General features: G+C 44.7%; 1 protein-coding gene across 1 annotated transcript in view; it reads left to right on the plus strand.

Annotated features, from left to right (window-relative positions):
* Positions 1-11,910: 11,910 nt before the first annotated feature.
* Positions 11,911-23,092, plus strand: part of LOC148144215 (uncharacterized) — a 33,639-nt gene continuing 22,457 nt past the window's right edge. Inside the window, exon 1 of the mRNA XM_087975309.1 lies at positions 11,911-11,983. Within this exon, the coding sequence (XP_087831435.1) occupies positions 11,911-11,983 (73 nt within the window). The remainder of the gene's footprint in view (positions 11,984-23,092) is intronic.

A 23,092-nucleotide genomic window follows, 5' to 3' on the forward strand; every position in this document is an offset into this window, starting at 1 on the left:
GGAACCGGAGTGCTGGTGACTGGAATAGGCGAACCTGGTCAGCCAGGGTGGATGGCCGTTGGTACTGTTGCCAGGTGGATATATCCGGGTGGCCGGCAGCGGCAGTTGTTGCCAGTCAGATATATCTGGGTATCCAGGGAACCGGGGTTCTGGGCGACCGGGTTAGGCGAACCCAATCAACCAGGTTAGGTAGCAGTTGTTACCGTTGCCAGGTGGATGTATCCGGGTGGCTGGCAGCGGTAATTGCTGCCAGTTGGATATGTCCAGGGAACTGCGGTTCTGAGCGACCGGGTTAGGCAAACCCGATCAACCAGGGTAGGTAGCAGTTGTCACTGTTGCCAGGTGGATTATCCGGGGAATTGCTGCGGGACAGGGTGCACAAACACGCGGCGGGAAGTTCAGTCGGTAAGCGACCGGGATAGTCAACGGTAGTGGTTGCCAGGTATTGCCGCGGGATAAGGGCGCGCGGATTCGACCAGGTAACTCTTGTGCACAGACCAAGGTAAGAAAAGGGATCTTTAAGTATTGCCTTGGTGGTCGGGGATGTACGAGAAGTACGGGACGTACGACAAGTATGGGAAATTGGCAACTTTTAAAATAAAGTGTTTAATTGGCTAGATTAATCTGATGAGTAAGGTGTCTACCTGATTCGATCACCCAGCCTTAGACCGGTTGTTAAGAGGGAAAATCCCCCACGCGAAGGTTAGGACCCTGAAATGGGTGTGGAAGAAGGTGACCACCGGACCTCAGTAAGGTTAACTAAATTACATAAAGAAACGGCCGAGTATTAAAATGAGAAACAAGAATAGTTGTTTAAGTGTCGAAGGGGACATGAGAGGGACGTCCGAGGACCACATTCCAATGGACAGTCCTTTAGGAAAAATGTTAAGAGATTGGAAGTACAATCCTGGACGCGAGGAAAGGATAAAAAAAATGATAAAATGTCAATGAAAAACAGCCTTAAAGTCAAGAGGAATCAGATTATGCTTCGTGTCAGAAGGGCTAGTAGCTGAAGGGCTTCTGAGGGTGCACTTCGTAACTAACTTATGGCCAGACGTCCAGAAAAAATATTCAAAAGCTAGAGGAGTTGTTGCGGGAAACTCAAAAAGTGTCTGTGTGAGTGTGTGAGTGTGAGTGAGTGTGAGTGAGTGAGTGTGAGTGAGTGAGTGTGAGTGAGTGAGTGTGAGTGAGTGTGTGTGAGTGAGTGTGTGTGAGTGAGTGTGTGTGAGTGAGTGTGTGTGAGTGAGTGTGTGTGAGTGAGTGTGTGTGAGTGAGTGTGTGTGAGTGAGTGTGTGTGAGTGTGTGTGAGTGTGTGTGTGTGAGTGTGTGTGTGTGTGAGTGTGTGTGTGTGTGAGTGTGTGTGTGAGAGTGTGTGAGAGTGTGTGAGAGTGTGTGAGAGTGTGTGAGAGTGTGTGAGAGTGTGTGAGAGTGTGTGAGAGTGTGTGTGAGTGTGTGTGAGTGTGTGAGAGAGAGTGAGTGAGAAAAGAGCTGTACAGCTAGTAGAAAGTTTATCCCTTTGTGATTCAGTGTGAATGCACATTTGTTTGTTGGTGATTGAATGTTCCCTGGAGCTTGAGATCCGGAATTGTTTTGAATCTGATTTCTATTATGGAAATTTTAACATGATTTCTTTTAAGGTTAAGGATTTTGCAAGATTATGAAATAAACTGTTCTTTTTACAGGTCATAACTGCTTTACTATCAGTTTCTAACTAATCTCTTTTATCCTTACATAAAAGCGATTTATGGAGGACAGTTGAAGTTTTAACTTGAATAGACAAATCCTTTTAAGGCAGCTCTGGTTATTTCACGACCTATAGCATTGTAATTGAGCAATGACTGATCAGGACTACTTGGGAGGACTAGTTTTGGATTTGAATCAGGGGACTGGAACCGGGTGATTGTGGTGGATTTCAGAGTTGGGAACTGTGTGCATTTTGCATTTTGAACATTAAACACTGAATAAGTGAATTTATAATATATAAATATATATTTACAAGTAAGATTCCAAAATGTATAGTTAGGAACAGGCTTTAAAGAAAAGCAAGCATCAATTGATAAACTGTATTTGAGATTACAGGGAGCAAGAAAAATTGCAATATTTCTTGAAAAGAATCAAGGTCTAAACAAAACATTGGGTGATGAGGAATGGCCATGAGGTGGCCCTAAAGCTGTTCAGTTGGTTAAATCGGCTCAGTAATTAATCTGGCAACGTAACATGAGAAGCAGAAACAGAAGGCAAAAATAATGATAAGCCACAGTTAATGAGGTAATAAAGAAAAGGACAAAACTAAAAGGATAAGGAAACCGGAATGGTGGTGGGCAGCATGTTGAAAATAAAGTGAGGAGAAAGGATCGGGGAGGAGATGTTAAGGAGTCTGCTGGACAGGAACAAGGATCAAGGATCAAAGTGGAAATCCCCACAGGCGGGATGTTATTACTGTGGAAAGACAGGTCACTTTAAGAGAGAGTGTCCAGAGCCAAAAAAGGAAGTAAAGGCAGTGCCGTTTTTATGAACCTTGATGAAAAATAGGGGTGTCAGGAGTTCCTGCCCCCGGGGACCCACCAGGAACCCTTGATAAATTTAAAGGTGGGACCTTACAAAGAGGACGTAGTTTTCCTAGTCGAGACGGGGGCTGAAAGGTCATCCTTAAATTTTAAGCCCAAGGGAGTGGGAACGAAAACAAAAGTTAATTGGATTATGGCAACAGTTTTGTGATGAGAGGCATGAAGAATCAGTTTTGCGTTCATGACGAGATATTGCCACCAAATTGGGGATCGAATTAACTGCAAAAGGTGCTATGGAATCTGTTGAGGTTCTTAAAAATGAATGTGCTCGAGCAAAACAATTACAGAAACAGAATGAGAAGTCACAAGTGACTGGTAAACAAACAGAACTGCGCGATTACAGTTTTAAAAATGTTTTAATCACTTGGTTGTGTTTCCATCCTGAATTATATAATATATATAATTAATAATTAATATTTATAATAATTCAATTGTGTTAGCCTGAATCAATATTAATTGGCAGGATTCCTTCATACATTCTCAGTGACCTGTCATATTGATTCATGGTTAATTTAAAACATGACTGCATTAATTCATTGTTAATTAAAGAATGGAAAGCTACATTACTGGCCAGAGTGTGTGCAGGCAGTGGTAGCAATAGCCTTATTGGTAGAGGAGAGTCGGAAACTTACCTTTAGGGGAGCCTTAGTAGTCAGCACCCCACATCAGGTACGGTCAGGAGAAGAAAGGGGCATGATTAGAAGAGCTGCTCTGAGGGAATGGAAAAGAGAGATCCGGTGGGTGAGGGAGTGATACCAGCCAAAACCAAATTCCCCAATGTGGACCTCCGTTGGAAGGGTATGGATGAACACGATAGAGGAAAAATGAGGGACTTTCGAGAAATGGTCATTTTGGGTATTAAAGAAGCAGCACCTAAGTCTCAGAATTCTTTTAAAGCTTTTGAAGTAAGACAGGAAAAGGAGGAAGCCCCATCAGCCTTTTTACAGGGATTAAAAGAAGCCTGTAGAAAATATTCGGGAATGAATCCCGATGATCCGGTAGCACAGGGACTTTTAAAGGTCCAATTTGTAACTAAATCATGGCCGGACATACAAAAGAAATTAGAAGGCTGGAGTGAAAAACAGATAGAAGATCTGTTATATGAGGCACAGAAAGTGTGTGTGAGAAGGGAAGTGGAGAAACAAAAACAAAAAGCTAAAATAATGGTTGCAGCAGTTGAAGAAATTACGACAAGAAAGTTAGAATCAGAGAACAGAGGAGGACAAGAGAGACAGAGAGCCAATGGTAGGGGAAGGAAGCAACTGGCAGGATGTTATTACTGCGGAAAAACAGGACATTTTAAAAGACAATGTCCAAGGTTCGGACGACAAAGGGAAGCGGTATCATTGATGATTTTTGATGAAGATTAGGGGAGTCAGGGGTTCCCTCCTCCTGTGACCCACCGGGAACCCTTGATAAATTTAAAGGTGGGACCTGAAGGAGAGGAAACAGTGTTTTTAGTGGATACGGGAGCAGCACGATCATCCCTAAGCTTTAGACCTAGCGGTGTTAAATTAACTAACAAAGGTCTCAAGGTTTCTGGAGTAAAAGGCAAAGAATTCTTAAATCAGAATGCAGGACAATGGCTCACAGACTCTAGGATCTTGAAATATGAGACAATCCTAGTAGAACAGGATGACCTTGTGTTAGTCACAGACAGTTGCTTGAATCCAGCTGCATTTCTGTGGCGGAGAGAGGGGGGTGGCCCCTGTCAATCCAGAACATGACAGCTTTGATATTACTGAATATCAGACTAAAGTGCGAATGAACTTAAGAGACGTACCGTTGCATGCGAGACCTCGGTTGTTTATCGACGGGTCCTCCCGGATGATTGAGGGTAAAAAGCACAATGAATATACTGTAGTAGGCGGGATAGAGGGAAGCATTATCGAGGCTGAAAGACTGCCTAACGGCTGGTCAGGGTTCAATGATAAGTTTTTAACGAACTATATTGTGGCGCTCGGCTCTTCTTTGTCTATTCTTAGGAATAAAGGCCTGTTGGTACAGACACTGCCACTCGAGTTTGCAGTACATCGAATATAACCGGGTGATTGGGTCCTGATCATGACCTGGAAAGATACCAAACTGCACCCGAGCTGGGAGGGACCATTCCTAACCCTCCTGACTAGTGAAACTGCTATTCGGACTGCTGAGAAAGGGTGGAGTCATCACACTCGCGTTAAAGGTCCTGTGAACGCCCCAAAGGCGGAGTGGCACGCTCATCCTACAGACAACCCTCTGAAAGTTAAGGAAGAAAGAATGAACGGAGACAAAAGACTCTTCTAACGTTTGCTTATAGGCAGGGTTCAGAGATGGGTAGATACTGGTATAGTATTGTAATGTTAGTAGTACTAACTATTCAAGGAAATGCGAAAAATCACTTCACTACGCTGTGCCAGAATTATGCTAAACAAGAGGGACTTGCCGACTGTTGGGTCTGTGCAGAGGTCCCACACCATGGCGAATCTGGAAACCCCCCTCACTAAAAAAAGTGTACGATGTACAATAGTTTGATGTGGGTTCAAATAATACAAAGTGGAGATCTGAAAGGAGCAAATATAACTTTGCGGGATGGTTCCCAAGGCCAGCACCGAAAAATCAGGGCGCTATTGATAGTCTTAGAATTTCCCCACCGAAAGGAGCAGTAAATACCACCTGTTTCTGTAATCAGAATGATGCTGCACCTTTCCAACTGGGAAAATCATCTTGTGTCCACACCAGTCAAGCCACTGCCACGACCACTCCCCAAATATTAAACGGAACATATTGGGTATGCGGTCTGAAGGCCTATCCATTTATTCCCGGGGAAAAATATGTTCGTGTGATCAAATGTGTCATGTTATGAAGTTGACGAAACACTTCCCCAAAACCAGAAAGGTTGGAGTGGCTGCTGTTACCTCGCTTATATAGTCCCTCACCTCCGAATAGAAAAGCATGAGCCCAACCTGAGAAAGGAAGGGGGGATAAGACGCAAGACCAGAGAGGTCTCAGAAGGAGACCGTCTACTGTGGACACTACTCCCAAACTACGGCACTACAAGGGCAGAGGTGGAAATACAGAAATAGCAGCTGCCCTTGAAAATTTAATTAATGATACCACCGGCGCGATGGGAGAAACTCAATCCCAAATATCAGCCATAACCACTGAAATGATTGCCACAAGACTGACAGCTTTACAGAATCGAATGGCTTTAGACTATCTTTTGGCCGAAAAAGGGGGAACCTGTGCTCTGATTGGTAAAGAATGCTGCACCTTCATCCCAGACACCTCTTCCATAGTGAAGATAAGGCAGAAATAGTAAAGAAAAAGATAAGCAATATAAGAGAAATTGAAGATGAATTCCGAAAAGATGAAGGATGGGGATGGGGATGGGGTAACTGGAGATTGATCGGGTGGGAAAACGGTTAGTGAATTTAGGCATTTATGTGCTACTAATAATTGTAGGTTTACTGATAGGGTTTAATGTGTTAAAATGGATAATGACTAAGCTGCTAATGTCTTTGGGAGGACAACAACCAATAATGGTACAAACTTAGAAGGTCAGAAATGACTAGATTGTGAACCTCGACACCATAGGGTGAAAAGAGGGCAGAAAATAAGATTGCAAAAACAACAAATGGTTAAGAACAGAAATGGGGGAATTGTTAGAAATGGGTAAAGTATGTTTTTGCAGATATAGAAAAAGCATACAGAAAAGGGGTACAGCAAGAGAACTATTAACCCTGCAGGTATTTAGGGACTTTTCAGTGTATAATTGAGGTTAATTAAATGCTAACTTTGGTGTGTAATTACTATAACAAAAAGTTCTTTTTGTAAAGTTATGCTTTCAGCAAAAAGCTGAGATAACCGAAATGTTTGAGCTATACAAAACGATACAAGTTAATGAAATGTCCGAGGATGGAATGTACCAGCAGAATTGATACAAAATGTTAAACCAGATCTTGACAAAATAAATGTATGTGTCAGCATTTACAGAAAGGAAGGTTGCCAACCTGGGGAAGGGGGAAGTAATAAGGGTGGAGTGCAGCTGGGCAGTGGTCTGGTACAGTAAGAGAGATTGGGTAATTAGGAGTCTGGAGAGATGCCCTCACTCAGCTCAAAGGGTATAACTGTACATTAACCTGAGTTCTAATTTGCTCATTTGCTTCTGCATTTCATGCCCTTTCTTGCAAGATTGTAGAATAAATTGTCTTGTTTCCAGTTTTGGTGGTCTCGTCTAAATTTTATTAAACTTGTTTCTAACAATATTAACGCTCCTGACTAATGCACCTAACCTGCACATCCCTGGGCACTATGGGTAATTTAGAACTGCCAATCCATCCTAACCTGCACATCCCTACACACTATGGATAATTTTGTATTGCAAATCCCCCCCTAAAATAGATAAAGTTAAAAATCACAACACCAGGTTGGAGACTAACAGGTTTGTTTGGAAGCACTAGCATTTGGAGCGCTGCTCCTTCATTAGGTGGTTGTCAAGAATAAGGTCATAAGACATAGAATTTATGGAAAAACATGACAGTGTCCATGTCATTGAAATGACATGTTGAACAAACCTGGATTGTTCAGTCTTTCATCTTTTTGATTGGGTTGCAGGCATCATTAACATGCAAATCCCAGAACTACCTGTAAGGCACCTTCTCAAGAGAACTTAAAGTTTTATAACAAAAAGTGACATTTTAGACCAGCTCTGCAAGTGAAGTGTAGTGCGGTGCGGTGCGGTGGGGTCATGAGAGAGAAAAATGTCTATTTCCATCCTGTATGTCTCTACCTATTTGAGAACACATGCCTTACTTCTGTTGGTGTAAGTATTGTTGTAAATCATAGCTGGGTACTAATAGTTAGATATAAGGGGGAAGAGAATTCCTCAAATAGGGCAGTATAAGAATCCTGGGAGAGCTCTATTTCTGGTTTACTTGCTAATGAACAAACATTAAACACAAGCACCTATTTATTTCAAATTTGGTTTCATTTTTCTTGTGTGATTCTCTGCTGTGACTACACTGTGCCTGGATGTTGACAGGCTGGGAGATTGTGGGTTGGGGCTTGATTGATTGAATGTTTTATTGTTCCAGAAGGTGTAGAAGGGAACAGGGAGATCAACAGAGGACAGAGAAATCAGGACCTGAAATCTGAGCTGACACCAGACTACTCTGTGATCAGTGCTTTGATTAGCAGTGCCAACCCTCCACCTTTACCTAACTTCCCATTTGAGGATACCCTCAATATTCAGGATCCAATCCTTGTCACCCTGAAGCCATGTCTCTGTCGGAGTGTCAGATTGCAATTATTCACTTCAATGTATGTAGTCAATTCATTCACTTTTGTTACAATGCACACACATTCAGACACACCATTTTTAGTTTCAATTTTTGTGATCTTTAGAATCTAGTTTTGATTGCTGGTACATTTACTCTTCTTGTCCCTTTCAATTGTTCTCTGATGTTCATTTTCCACATCACTACATTACTCACTGGCCTTGATTTGGATTGGCCATAATGTCCAGGGACGTGCATGTTAGGTGGGTTAGCCATGGGAAATGCAGGGTTATAGTTTCAGAGTAATAGAAGCAGGAGTAGGCCATTTGGCCCATCCAGCCGCTCCGCCATTCATTAAGATCATGGCTGATCTATCCATTGTCTTAGCTCCTCCTCCCTGCATTGTCCCAACTACCCTTAATTCCCCTACCATTGCAAAAACCCATCCAACTGTGTCTTGAATATACTTAATGAAGCTGCCTCCATTGCTTCTTTGGGCAGAGAATTCCAAAGATTCACTACTCTCCAGGAAAAGCAGTTCCTCCTCATCTCTGTCCTAAATTTAGTACTCCTAATCTTGAGGCCTGGTTTCATTCACCAGCGTGAATTAATCAATAGGTAGAGCTTCATCCCCACAGTGCAATGAATCCCCACTTTCCACCAAAATCCTGGATGTACTCACTCATTCAGTTGCTGTCTCACAACTGCAAGATTTCATTGTAACTTCTTCTGTTCCCATTAAGGGCAAAACATCTTTGAAATCTGCTCTGAAACTCCAGCCTTCACAATCACACTTCTGCTTTCACCAAAGATTAGAGTCATACAGCACGGAAACAGCCCAGTTGGTCCAACTTGTCCGGCCAAACAGATATCCTAAATCAACCTAATCCAATTTGCCTGCATGTGGCTCATATCCCTCAAAACCCTTCCTTTTCATGTACCCATCCAAATGCCTTTTAAAATTCTCCCTCACCTCAAACATATACGTTCTAGTTTTGGACCTTTCTACTTTGGCAAAAGTAACTTGGGTATTCACCCTATCCATGCCCCTTACGAACGTCTATAAGGTCACCCTTCAGCCTCCAGTGCTCTAGGGAAAATATCCCCAGCCATTTGAGTCTCTCCCTGTAGCTCGAACCCTCCAACTCTGACAGGAGCCTTAAAAATCTTTTCGAACCCCTTTCAAAGTTTCACAACATCTTTTCTATAACAGGGAGACCAGAAATGAATGCAGTCTTCCAAATGTGGACCTACACAGCTGCAACATGACCCCCCAATTCCTGTACTCTCTGCTCTGACCAATAAAGGAAAGCATACCAAACACCTTCTTCACTATCCTGTCTACCGGTGACTCCACTTTCAAGGAACTATGAACTTGCACTCCAAGGTCTCTTTGTTCTGCAACATCCCCCTTAACGGTGTCAGTCCTACCTGGATTGCTTGACCAAAATGCAAACTACACACCTCTTAAACTAAACTGCCACTTCTTGGCCCATCAGCTCACCTGATCAATTCTCATTCATAGTGACCTCTGTTTACTCTCTTATTCCTTTGAAGTTGAAAATCTCCACCCCACATACTCTCTCCATTCTCAGTTTGCTGAACCTAATCCCTGCTGGACCTCATCCTGAAGGGTCTGCTTCATGCTAATTAACAGGCCCACACTCAGGGTGGAGACCTAATTGAAACAAGGAATACTGAACAGCCTGGACAGAGTGGAATTTGGAAAGGTGTTTCCATTGGTTGAAGGGATTAGAACCAGTGGGCACAGTCTTAGAGTAAAGGGAAGACCTTTCAGAATGGAGATAAGGATAAACTTCTTCAGCCAGAGAGTGGTGAATCTATGGAATTCACTGCCACAGAAGGCTGTGCAGGCCAGGTCACCGAGGAAATTTAAGATTGAGATGGAGACGTTCTTGAGTCTCAAGGTGATGGAGGGTTACGGAGATGAAGTGGGAGAATGTGGCTGAGGAACCTATCAGCCATGATTGAATGGCAGAGCAAACCTTGAAAAGTCCAATTTCTGCTCCGATGCCTTATGTTCTCTTGCTGTCCTGGACACACAGAGTGCATTGGAAGCAGGAGTAGGCTGTTTGGTCTTTCAAGCCTGCACCAACATTCAACAGATTATCGGCAGATTCACAACCATCGAGATGAATAGGTTGGGACTTGTTCACTGGATCACAGGAGGTTTAGAGGTGACCTGACAGAGGTTTATAAAATCACGAGGGGCAGAGATGAGGTGACCGCTGGTATCCTTTCCCTAAGGTGGGGGTTTCAAGATTAGGCAGCAAACTTGAAGGTGCGAGGAGAAAGGATTTTAAAAAGGCAGGGGGGGCACTTTTCTTTTAACACAGAGTGGTTTGTATGTGGAATGAATGTGGATGCAGGTTGAGTAACAACATTTAAAAGACATTTGGATAAGTATATGAATAGGAAAGGTTCGGAGGAATATGCACCAATCACAGGTAGGTGGAATTAGTTTAGTTTGCGAATATAGTCCGCCTTAGACTAGTTTGACTAAAGGGTCTGGTTCTGTTGGTGTCTGACTCTGTAACTGTTTTATACTGGTGTTAAATCATTTACTTGCCTTCCCCCAGAAACATCCATTTCTTTGGTGTTCAAAAATCAGATGAACTCAGCCTTGAATAATGTTCAATGACCCCCTAACACAGGAAGACATCCCCACTTCTGAACTCAATTCCTCTTGTTAATATACCCTTTGCCTTGCTGATTGCTTGCTGCACCTGTCCAGGCAAAAGTGAGGACTATAGATGCTGGAAATCAGAGTCGAGATTAGAGTGATGCTGAAAAAGCACAGCCGGTCAGGCAGCATCTGAGGAACAGGAAAAAAAATCGACATTTCAGGGAAAAGCTCTTCACCTGCACCTGTCTGACAACTGGCAGTGACTGGTGTAGAAGGATGTTGAGGCCCCTTTGCACATCCACACATCATTCCTGATGAAGTGCTCGGAACGAAATGTCCACTTTGCTGATCCTCGGATGCTGCCTGACCTACTACCTTTTTCCAGCCCCACACCTTGACTCTAATCTCCAGCATCTGCAGTTCTCACTTGCTCCACATCCCAATATATCACCATTTAAACAATACATCTCCTTTCTGCTTTTTTTTCACAGCAATGGCTATAACTTCACATTGAGATACTGCATTTATCACGTGTTTGTAAATTGTGGTCTTCTCTACATCGGGAAGACCGAGTGTAACTTGGGGAACAGTTTGGCGAGCATCACAGCTGGGTCCACAGAGGCTGACCAGACCTCCCAGTCACCACTCATTTTAATTCCCCTTCCCACTCCCTTTCTGACAAGAACATCTTAGGCTTCCTCAATTGCCACAATGAACCAAACCGTAAATTGGGGAAACAACACCCCATCTTCTGCCCAAGCAGCCTACAGCCTGTAGGACTCAACATCAAGTTCTCCAATTTCAAATAACCTCCCTTTCCATCCCCCGACTCCCTTCTCAGCCCCGTGCCCCTCATTTCCACTTTTTCCTTTCACTAACCTGATTTCTTCCACCCATTGACTCATCAGGCCGTACCCTCTCCCTGTTTTCACTTATCCCCACTTTAGCCCCCTGCCCCAGCACCCATCCCCAGTCCTGAAGAAGAGTTACACCCGAAACATCAACTTCTCCACTTCCTGATGCTTCCTGGTTTGCTGTGTCCTTCCAGCCTCCTGCCTGTCTATTTTGCCAATTGAGACACAGACCTCGACCACGTTTCCAGAGTCTGTCCCCTCCCTGGGTTCACTCTCTTTCCTTTCAGTTGCTGCAAATCAACAATTGAATCCCAGAATGAAAACGAAACGGAAAAGGGGGCGAGAAAAGAGAGTGCTGTACTCACAGATCTTAGACAGAGGAAGGAATTTGCAGTCTGGGTGAAGCTCAATGTTGATTCAGAAAGAGAGGAGCAGGAGTAGCAGCTTCAGAAACTCATGGTCCACTTCCGCATTCAGACAATGGGGTGGCTCTGATTGGCAGGAGGACCAGTCTCCTTCCGGTCCTCCAGGGTTCCCTACTGGGCTATCAAAGGAAGGTCGCGAGCCTTTTTTTGCGGAACGCGATGAGCATGCCCAGAATTTTGCTGATACCGGTGGGCATGCGCACTGCGTTGCTGACACCGGATAACATGTGCAGTATGCTCACTGGGGATGCTGGTGTTCCTGTCAGATTTTAAAAGTCCAAATGCCAATGGGTAAATAAGGGGTAGAGGCACAATTTGTTTTTTCGCTGTGGTTCGACACTTCATTGCTTTTGCATTCTGTCTGGATGCTCAACTTTTGTATGTCTTTTCACCACGTTGGGGGGCGAGTCCAGAACTGGAGGGCACGGGTTTAGGGTGAGAGGGGAAAGGTTTCTGAGGGGTAACCTTTTTGCACAGACGGTGGTGCGTGTCAGCCAAAGAAATTGGTGGAGGCTAGTACGTATGATAATATTTAAAATGCATCTGCATGGGGATATGAATAGGACAGATTCGGAGGGATAAGGGGCCAAATACTGGCAAATGGGTGACTAGATTAATTCAGGATATCTGGTCGGCATAGACCGAAGGGCATGTTTCTGTGCTCTGTGACGCTATTTCTAGATAGTTGGAACAACTTAACCATTCACCCTTTACAGTCAAGATCAGAGTGGTGCTGGAAATGTACAGCAGGTCAGGCAGCATCCAAGGGAGCAGGAAAATCGACGTTTCAGACAAAAGCCTTAAATGCTGCCTGACCTGCTGTGCTTTTCCAGCACCACTCTAATCTCCAGCACCTGCAGTCCTCACTTTCGCCCATTCACACCTCCCAGCCTCTCCTGAGCTGTGGCCTGACTGTGCTTATTTCAGTGAAAGTTTCAGAAAGATTTCAGCAGCTCTTTGAAAAACTTGAATGTGCTTTCTGACTTTAACGATGTTTCTGAAGATATCATTTTAGGTATTCTCAATTTTGAGATCAGCATCCAAGGAACAGGAGAATTACTGAAGAAGGGCTTATGCCCGAAACGTCGATTCTCCTGTTCCTTGAATGCTGCCTGACCTTCTGCGCTTTTCCAGCAACACATTTTCAGCTCTGATCTCCAGCATCTGCAATCCGCACTTTCTCCATTTCTCACCCTTCCCGACTCCCAGGTAGAGTCATCACTATCCATTTTCTCGGTGTGTGTGTGTGTCCTTTGAAGGGCTTGATACAGCAGTCAAACCTGGTTCGAGGCATGAGAAAGGACGGGTGTGGTGGGGGCTGGGGAGAAAAGAGACAGAATGGATGGGGGACAGAGAGGGAGAGAATGGAGGGGATAGAGAGAAACTGTGGGGGGGGGGGGGTGGAAGCCGAGAGAGAATAAGTGGGGTTGACAGAGAGATTGAGCGGGGGAGAGAGAGTGGGCGTGACGGAGAAGTGGGAGATGGCACAGGGCAGGGTGATACTAGGCACACAGATACACAAGATGACCACTGAGCAGGGTGATACTAGGCACACTGACACACAAGATGGCCGCTGGATCACAATATGGAGAGAAACAGCAGAGCTGATACAGACACTGCCTGGGGCCACCAGAATGCCAGCACGTTGGACTCACAACCCAATTGATTAGTTTAAGGCGGGTGGGGGAGAGAATACACACGAGTAATGAACACTGCCCGCCGAAGTGTCTGGCTCCACCCAACACCCATTATAGAAGTGCTAACAGCTTGGTACAGACTCAATACCAAATGCTAATAGCCAGGGCTGCAAGAATCCTCCTTCTCAGGAAGAGCAATTAGCGCCCATTACTACAACAATGGATTTCCATGCAGACATTGAAATGGACAATGTCTGCACTGAAACTGACAACGACTGTGCGGAAATTAACAAAGGCTGTGCCTGAACTGACAAAGACTGTACCGAAACTATCAACGATTCTATAATGATTACCATAAACAAATCATGTTACAAAGACAATAATCCCATCCCTGACCGATTGTATCACAAGATGTATAAAAGTTTCTTGACGTGTTCTCCAGGTCGAGAGAAGTCTCGCAGCTGACACTGTGCTGTTGGTGTCTTTCTCTCCCCGGAGCCCCGGTATTTCCTTGTGCAATAATCTCTGTCATTGAACCTCAATTCTGAATCCGAGCCTGGTGTTTTTCCCCACAACAGGAAAGAGAGAATGGGCGGGGGTGGCAGATGGTGGGGGGAGAGAGAGAGAACGGATAGAGAGGAGATGGTGGAGGCCTGGAAGAATAGAAATGGGACAGAGGGTGTGGTGAGAGAATAGATGGGGGCAGCGGGTGTGTAGAAGGACTGGTCAGAAGGCAGAGGGTGAGGAATGAAATGACAGGGATGCAGAGGGTTGCGTGAGAGAGAATTGACAGACTGTTTGAAGTATCGAGGGAGAATGGACAAGAAGCTGGGGATGGAAAGAGAATGGACAAAGGGCGCTGTGGATGGCGGGGGAGAATAGACAGTGGGAGCTGTGGGTGATGGGGAGGAATGGACAGGGAAAGCTGTGGCTGGCCAAGATCAAAAAAGTTGATGACAGTCAACATTTATCAGATTGTTTCTGGAACAGAAAAACTTGCACTGGCGTCTCCCAGAAGAGGGGTGTCTCGTATGTATTCCTTCAATTTGTTTTAAAATAATTGTTGTGTATCTTAATTGTTAAGATATACCTGGCACATGGAGAGATGGCTGTGGTTGTTGGAGGTCAGTCATTTCAGTTCCAGGACCGTCTCTGCAGGAATTCATAGGGTAGTGTCTTAGGCTTAACTATCTTCATCAATGACCTTCTTCCATCATAAGGTCAGAGGTGGTGATATTCACCAATAATTGCACAATGTTCACAATTCCTCACAAACTGAAGCAGTTCAGTTTGAAATGCAACAAGATCTTAACAATATCCAATGGGCTGATGAGTGGCAAGTAACATTTATGCCACGCCAATGCCAAACGATGACTCATCCCCAAAAGAGATAATCTGACCACTCCCCGTGATATTCAACAGTGTTACTGTCACTAAACACCCCGCTATCAACATCCTTGGGGTTTACCATTGACCAGAAACTCAACTAGACTAATCACAGACACAATGGCAACAAGAGCAGGCAACAGGTCTGGAATATTGTGGCAAGAAACTCCCCAAACCCTGCCCATCTTCTACAAGGCACAAGTCAACTGAGTAATGGACTACTCTCCCACCAGTTTGGATGGGTGCACCTTCAAAAACATTCAAAAAGCTTGATACCATCCAGGACAAAGTCGCCTGCTTGATTGGCACCATCTCCACATACATCCACTCCCTCTGCCCGACTGTTCAGAAGCAGGAGTGCATATGATCTACAAGACACAACACGGAAATTCACCAAAGATCCTTAGAAAATACCTTCCAAACCAACAACCACTTCCGTCCAGATGGATCAGGAAAAAGATACTTGGGAACACAACTTCTTGCAAATACCCCTCCAAGCCACTCACCATCTTGACTTGGAAATATATTGCTGTTCCTTCAGTATTGCTGGGTCTAAATCCTGGAATACCATCCGAAAGGACATTATGGGTCACTGTACAGCGTGTGGACCACAGCAGTTGAAGAAGGCAGGTCACCATTACCTTTTCAAGCAGAACTAAATGCTGGCCAGCCAGCAATGCTCATGTACCATGAATAACTTTTAATAAATGGTTGGAATCTGCAAACTAAAAAAAAAATCAACGTTCAGGTGGAACAGACGTCGGGCTTTGATTTGGTCCTTATTTGAGGATGGACAAAGAGCGATATACTGACACTGAATTGGAAATAGAGGTCCGAGTTAAACACCTGTAGTGTTTCACTCAGTGTATCAATTGAAAATCGATTAAAGATTGGCTCCTGGCGTGTACGTCATGAACACATGAAAAAGGACGGTTAAGAAGTCATGAGGGACTCTTGATTTCATCTCTTTCATGGCTGATGTACTACCCACAGGATATTGAGCAACTAAGTCAATTTGCCCAGCGACGTAGTGTCTGGACGATGTGGTTAGTAGCTGATAAGTGTGCAATAGGTCCTTGCAAAGAGAAGGATATTCCCATGGAAGGAAAGAATTTGTTTATCAGGTAGCAGTACAGCTGCAAGGGAATTAAGGATAGTTGGGACAATGCAGGGAGGAGGAGCTCAGACAATGGATAGATCAGCCATGATCTTAATGAATGGCGGAGCAGGCTGGAAGGGCCAAATGGCCTATTCCTGCTTCTATTACTATGAAACTATAACCCTGCATTTCCCATGGCTAACCCACCTAACCTGCATATCCCTGGGCACTGTGGCCAATTTAGCATGGCCAATCCAAATCATGGCCGGTGAGCAATGTAGTGCTGTGGAAAACGATCATCAGAGAACAATAGAAAGGGACAAGGAGAGGAAATGTATCAGCAATCAAGACTGAATACTAATGTCACAAAAATTGAAATGATACATGGTGAGTGTGAATGTGTGCTGCATTGTAACAAAAGTGAATGAATTAACTGCACACATTGGAAGTGAATAATTATGGTCTGAGACTCCGTACAGAGACATGGCTTCAGGATGGCAAGGATTTGATCCTGAATATTGAGGGGGGAGTCAGATGGGAAGCGAGGTAAAGGCAGAGGGTTGGCACTGCTCACCAAAGCACTGAGCACAGGTAGTCTGGTGTCAGCTTGGGTTTCAGGTCCTGATTTCTCTATCCTCTGATCTCCCAGTTCCCACGGAATAAGATGTCGGTCTGTTCTCAGCTTTCTGGACTTCTGCTGAAGCTTTCACGCCTCTTTTACAGCTTCCAGAACAAGAAAACATTCAGTCAATCGAAAGCAAACCCACAATCTCAGCCTGTCACCCATCCAGACACAGAGTGTAGTCAGCGCAGGGAATCAAACAAGAAAAATGAAACAAAATCAGAAATAAATAAATGCTTAATGTTTGTTCATTAGAAAGTAAACTAGAAATAGGGGTCTCCCAGGATCCTGAGAGTGCCCTACGTGAGGAATCCTCTCTCCCTAGATGCAATTATTAGTATTGTTGGGGCAAAGTAACTCGTGTGTCAAAACGTTTAAAGCAAAGTAGTCAGGAGAGGAGATCTTGAGCAATTAACTAGCTTTATTCGTTGCCATGGGGAATACCTCTTAGTTCAAAACAAAGTCCGACGTATTCCAATAAAGTACAGAATGTTACAAGTTTTATGTAAAACACAAGCCCCTCTCTCCATTAATTATGCAACTGAGGGGCAGTTGTAAGGTTCACATACATTGTCCAGACCTACACTTCCTAATGCCTGCAAAACTGAATGTTTTCTTATACTGCATGTTCAGCTAGGCTCGAATTACTAATAAGGGACAGAGAGAACCAATCCATCATTCTATGAAGCAGCGCAGTCTAATGGCCTGAGGAGCAGAGACAGCCTGCAGCTGCAAGGTCAGGCTCTCAAAACAGAATTCCTCAGCCACGGCTCAGACAGCATTCTGTTAACAGGCTACATTTTACTGCAAACATTGCTTTGTGATAAAATGGCTTCCACACAGTTTTGTGTCAATTTTGATCAAATTCTCCCACAATCCCTCCTTTTTTATTAAAAAGAGGAGATTGGGGGTGTCAGCAAAAGGGGGATTATACCCAGAGCCAGGGGGATTGTCAGGAGATAGTGTTTGGAGAGCGAACTGTTAGTCCTCGGGTTCAGTAAGGACAGGGGCAGAAGGCTCCAGGGATTGGGAATCATCATCAGGAATTTCATCAGGAAGGGGAAATCTCGGCAACTGGGAGATCACTGGAGAGGAGGGCCACAACAGTGAACTGAACCGAGCACAGGATTGTATGCGGGTGACTTTGATTTCCAATCGACCAGTTCCAAAGGCAGGGGGAAAGAAAGCTTCGAGTTGCTCAAATTACATAAGTGCTCGAGTACGAGTTCGGGATGGATGGGGATATGGGCACATAGCCAGCAGCTGGAGTGGTTGACCTTCTGTGCATAAAGAAAAGTATTAAACTGTAATTTCTGTTTACTAGAGGTTATCAGGCACAATCAAACATAGTTCGTGAAAGAAAGATAAGGAAGAGTGCAGTGAAAGGCAGAATGATCAGGCTGAGGCATTCACGAATGAAGGCTGAAGATGTGTCTCTGACGGGGTCTTCTGGTGTTCCTCCAGGAGGTGGCGCTCGTTTGCATTGTGTTGTGTGTGTCCATGCGGCCTCCCCTTGACCCTGACTGCTCACCGGGTAACCCAGCAGGACTAGGAACGGGCCTTTTCATCTCAGCGCCAATATGTCCCGGTCGTAATGGTGAGGGTTGGCGTACCCATGAATGTAAACTCTGAAGAGTTTTGGTGAACTGATGCAAATATTTCCCACTTGTCCAACATTAGAGTGTCAGCTGTTTCAGCCATTGGGATGGTTTTGATTCATCGACTAAATACATCTACTCTTATTAGACAATATTCATAACAATGTACGCGAGGTGATTCTATAAAAGCAAGTTGTAGACAGGGAAAAAGGCTGACCAGGCAAGGAGGTTGTTAGCAAACACACTCTCTGTCTGCCTGCCTGCCTGCACCACTCTCTCTCCCCCTTTCTCTCTCTCTCTTTCTCTCTATCTATCTGTCTCACTCATGCGAATACGCACACATAGAAGTCCATGGCAGTGAATGTGTATCTGCAGAATTAAACTTGCAGATACATTCTATTTTGCTCAAAAAATGCACAATCTGCAGGCAGTCAATACATGCAATATTTTGTGAATTTTGTTTTGGAAATAGAATCAGTCTGACTCAAGATTGGGACACAGAAGACTCTGACCTCACACCTTTAATGAATTGTCTGAGCTGAGATGTCACATTTTGCTATAAAACCTTGAGTTATCTTGAGAAGGTGACAGACAGAAGATGTGGGATTTACACAGTAATGATACCTGCAACCCATTTGAATAGATGTAAAACTTAACAATCCAGGTTTGTTCAATATATCATTTCAGTGGCAGGACACTGGAATGTTTTGCTGTAAATTCTGTTTGTGATATTATTCTCCACAACCACCTGATGGAGGAGCAGCACTCCGAAAGCTGCTGGTTCCAAAGAAACCTGTTGGACAAAACGTGTTGTTGTGTGGTTTTTAACTTTGTCCAGATTAGGGTGGGTTGACCCTGCTAAATTACCCATAGTGTCCAGGGATGTGCAAGTTAGGGTGGATTGGTCATGCCAAATCACTCATAGTTGGCCATGCTAAATTACCCATAGTGCCCAGGGATGTGCAGGTTAGGGTGAATTGGTCATGCTAAGTTACCCATAGTGCCCAGGGATGTGCAGGTTAGGGTGAATTGGTCATGCTAAATTACCCATAGTGCCCAGGGATGTGCAGGTTAGGGTGGATTGGTAATGCTAAATTACCAATAGTGCCCAGGGATGTGCAGGTTAGGGTGGATTGGTCATGCTAAATTACCCATAGTGCCCAGGGATGTGCAGGTTAGGGTGGATTGGCTATGCCAAATTCCGCATAATATCCAGGGGTGTGCAGGTTAGGTGTATTACTCAGGGTTAAATGGAGAGCAGTGGGGGTGGGGGAATGGGTGTGGGTGGGTTACCCTTGGGAGGGTCAGTGTGGACCCGTGGGTCAGGGTAGCCTGCTTCCACACTGTGGGGATTCCCTGAAGGGAAGGGATTCTCCTCCCCTTCTGCTGCAGGGCCCCGCAGGTGCAGTGAGGTGGCCCGCTGTCCATCTCGCCCCGCCCCTTTACCGTCACCTTTCCCCGCCCATTTAATGACGTCACAAGACAGAAGTGGCCCTGTCAGTTTGAGTGACACTCCCTCCCTCTGGGCAACTCCTCATCCTGGGAGGGCCGGAGAGACGGGAGGCGGGGAAGTCTGTTCTTTTGTTGCAACTGGAGTGAATTCAGGGAGGGAGCAGTCTCCGCAAACTCAGGTAGGTTTCTTAATTACCCCAGTGAAGAGGGACGGAAGAATAGAGATTGGAAAGGGGGAGGGGTGGACATTTTTTCTGTTGTGATGTTTAAAATGCACCCGATTCCCACCAGTAACTGCAGCAGGTACAAGTACAGCACATGCAATATTCCTCATTGCAGCTTCAAACCGGTTTTGCACCCTCTGTTCTTCCTCCACCTTGGCTCCAGTACATTCAGCTTCCTTCCCTCATTCCCATCCCCCCGCCCTGATGTCCAAGCTGACCCGCAAAAGTTCCTCCATTCTTTCTCCAGTGTCTTTTGTGGGTTTTGAAAACTTTCTTAATCCTTTAATTGAGTAGATGAGTTGGGAAGTTATGTTGTAGCTGCACGAGGTTAGGCCACTTTTGGAATGTTGTGTGCAGTCCTGGTCTCTCTGCTAGAGGAAGGATGTTGTGAAACCTGAAAGGATTCAGAAAAGATTAACAAGAATGTTGTCAGGGTTTGAGCTGAACAGGGTTGGGCTGTTTTTCCTTCGAGCGCCAGAGGCTGAAGGGTGACCCGACAGATTTCTATAAAATCATGAGGGGCATGGATAGGATAAATAGACAAGGTGTTTTCCCTGGGATGGGGGAGTCCAGAACTACAGGGTAATAGGTTTAGGGTGAGGGTGTGGAGAAGATTTAAAAGAGACCTTTGGGGCAATGCCTATGTTGAGGGTAGTGCATGTAAGGAATGAGCTGCCAGAGGAAGTGGTGGAGGCTGGTACAATCACAACATTTAAAAGGCATCTGGATGTGTAAATGAATAGGAAGGGTTAATTTTTTTAAAAATTGGCAGCTCTCAGAATGAACAGGATGTCTGTCACTCCTGTGTATTTTTTAAAAAATTTTTTTTCCTTTTAACCCCCATGCTACCGCCTAACTGCGATAGTGCTTATTTTTTTCCCCAGAACCCATGTTGTGTGTGTGCAGGTGTGAGACACAGTGAGAGACACAAGGTGTATGAATCTTTATTCAATTTCCACCACCAGGAAGAAAGGAAACACCCGAGTGGCCAATGACAAGCAGTGCCCTTCACAAATAGGAAGGGTTTACAGGGATATGGGTCAAGTGTTGGTAAATGGGACCAGATTGATTGAGGATATCTGATCAGCATGGATGAGTTGGACCAAAGGGCCTGTTTCTGTGCTGTACATCTGGTAGACAGTGGTCCTCATAATTCTGTTCCCATTAGGCTCTCCCTTAACTCTCTTGCAAATGGTCTTGGTGACAGTATGAGATTCTGAAAAGAAACAGGACCCATAAATGCACAAGGGAAGGATTCCGTACATGGAGATGGGTATAGTTACTTATGCCGCATAAGGCCTGCTGTATCCCAGCCAGAGGAACGCAAGCTGTTTGTCTATACAGGCAGGAGGTATATGGCCCCTTTGTCTTACAGGAGTGGGTGAGACAAGTCTCAAATAGGCAGGAGATGTTATGTGGAACATGCACACCCATAGCTGGTTCCATTAAAGCAATTCTCATATAACCCTGCTGTAGAGTTAAAAGACATCAGCAAACAGGTGGCAGGAGGGCTCATACAGTATTGGAAAACTTATCCTTAAGCATTTTGACTAAAAATGTTTAATTTTGAATTATACAACACATTTGCTGCAGAATAGAAAATAGGCAGGGAGAGTAAGACAATTAAGAACGTTTGCCTGAACATCAGTGAATCTGTATAAACAGGACACCGAGTGATAACATTCATGGCTGTTCCTTTGTGAAATTAATAACAATGTTTGATTCTGACCTCAAAATGAAACTCGCTACAAATTGACTTCTCCCTTGAATTCTTGTCCTTCACTATTATCTGTCTAGTTCAGAACATGCAGTGCTTTTGTTAACTTTTTGTGTTTGTGACAGTATCGTCTTTGTAAACTTGTGTATAAAGGTAGTCTTCTAGGAGTAAGTGAGGACTGGAGATCAGAGCTGAAAATGTGTTGCTGGAAAAGCGCAGGAGGTCAGGCAGCATCCAAGGAGCAGGAGCTCATGCCCGAAACGTCGATTCCTCTGCTCCTTGGATGCTGCCTGACCTGCTGCGCTTTTCCAGCAACACGTTTTCAGCTATAAAGGTAGTCTGTTTGTGATAGTACAACAGAGTAGCCTGCCAGGGCTCTTGAAGGAAGAACAATGTCCTACTCTCCTGGGTTGTTAGAATCCAGTTAGCCTGGCTTATAGGTATCAGGGTTATGTTGTAACAGTGATGCTATTAGTAAATTAAAGGGATGATTAAAATTAAACTAAAACTGTCTGCAAGACTGTAAAATTCCAGACTACCAAAGGTACAATCTCCGGGATGAACCAAGAGAGGCTTGCAAGTTGAGTTCATAAGGAATTCCTTGGGCCGTCTCAAATCTGTACTTCATCAAGAGTTCTTCATTACTATTACCAACAAAGTGCGATCCATTGTCCAAGCTAATGCACGCAGGTATACCGAAGCAGGGAATAATTTCCTTAAGCAAAATCTTCACAGTCTCAGCAGCAGTGTTAGGGGAAGGATAGGCTTCAATCCACTTAGAAAAAACATCAACAATAAGCTAAATATATTTATAGCACTGACATTTCTGCAACTCAATGAAGTCCAGTTGAAGTGTCTCAAAGGGACCCTCCGGCAAGGGAGTTCTACCCGGAGTGCAAGGCAAGCCTTTTCCGGGGTTATGTTCCTGACAAATAAGACACCGGCCGCTAACCCTTTGAGCTCGTTGTTGGAGGCAGGGATGCCACCAAGCCGTCAGGAGAAAGAGGGCGACCGAACGGGCACCACCGTGAGTTGCATAATGTACACAGTCAATAACCCATAGAGCAAGATCATCAGACATAGAAGTTTAACCCACGGGAGGAGTCCAGAGTTGGAATTGTCCTCCTGCCTATCAGAGCCCCCCCATTGTCTAAATGCAGAAGTTGGACCATGAGCTTCTGAAGCTGCTATTGCTCCCCTCTCTCTCTCTGAATGAAGATTGAGCTTCACCCCAGACTGCAATGCCCTTCCCCTGTCCAACATCTCTGAGCACGGTACTCTCTTTTCTCACCACCTTTTTCCAGAGTGGTGAAGGGAGGTGATTTGAAATTGGAGAACTCAATGTTGATCCTCAGGGCTGCAGGCTGCCCAGGCACAAGATGAGGTGTTGTTACTCCAATTTGCAGTTTGCTTTGTTGTGGCAATGGAAGAGGCCAAAGATGGTCATATTGGGAAAGGGAATTAAAATGAGTGGCGACTGGGAGGTCCAGTCGGCTTCTGTGGACCCAGCTGCGATGCTCGGCGAACCATTCCCCAAGTTTATGCTCAGTCTCCACGATGTAGAGAAGACCACAGTTAGCAAACACATGGCAAATGGAGTGCCACA

This window comes from Chiloscyllium plagiosum, unplaced genomic scaffold (assembly GCF_037043375.1).
Source record: "Chiloscyllium plagiosum isolate Xiang-an unplaced genomic scaffold, Cpla_swu_hap1 HiC_scaffold_27, whole genome shotgun sequence".
NCBI classification, from domain to species: domain Eukaryota; kingdom Metazoa; phylum Chordata; class Chondrichthyes; order Orectolobiformes; family Hemiscylliidae; genus Chiloscyllium; species Chiloscyllium plagiosum.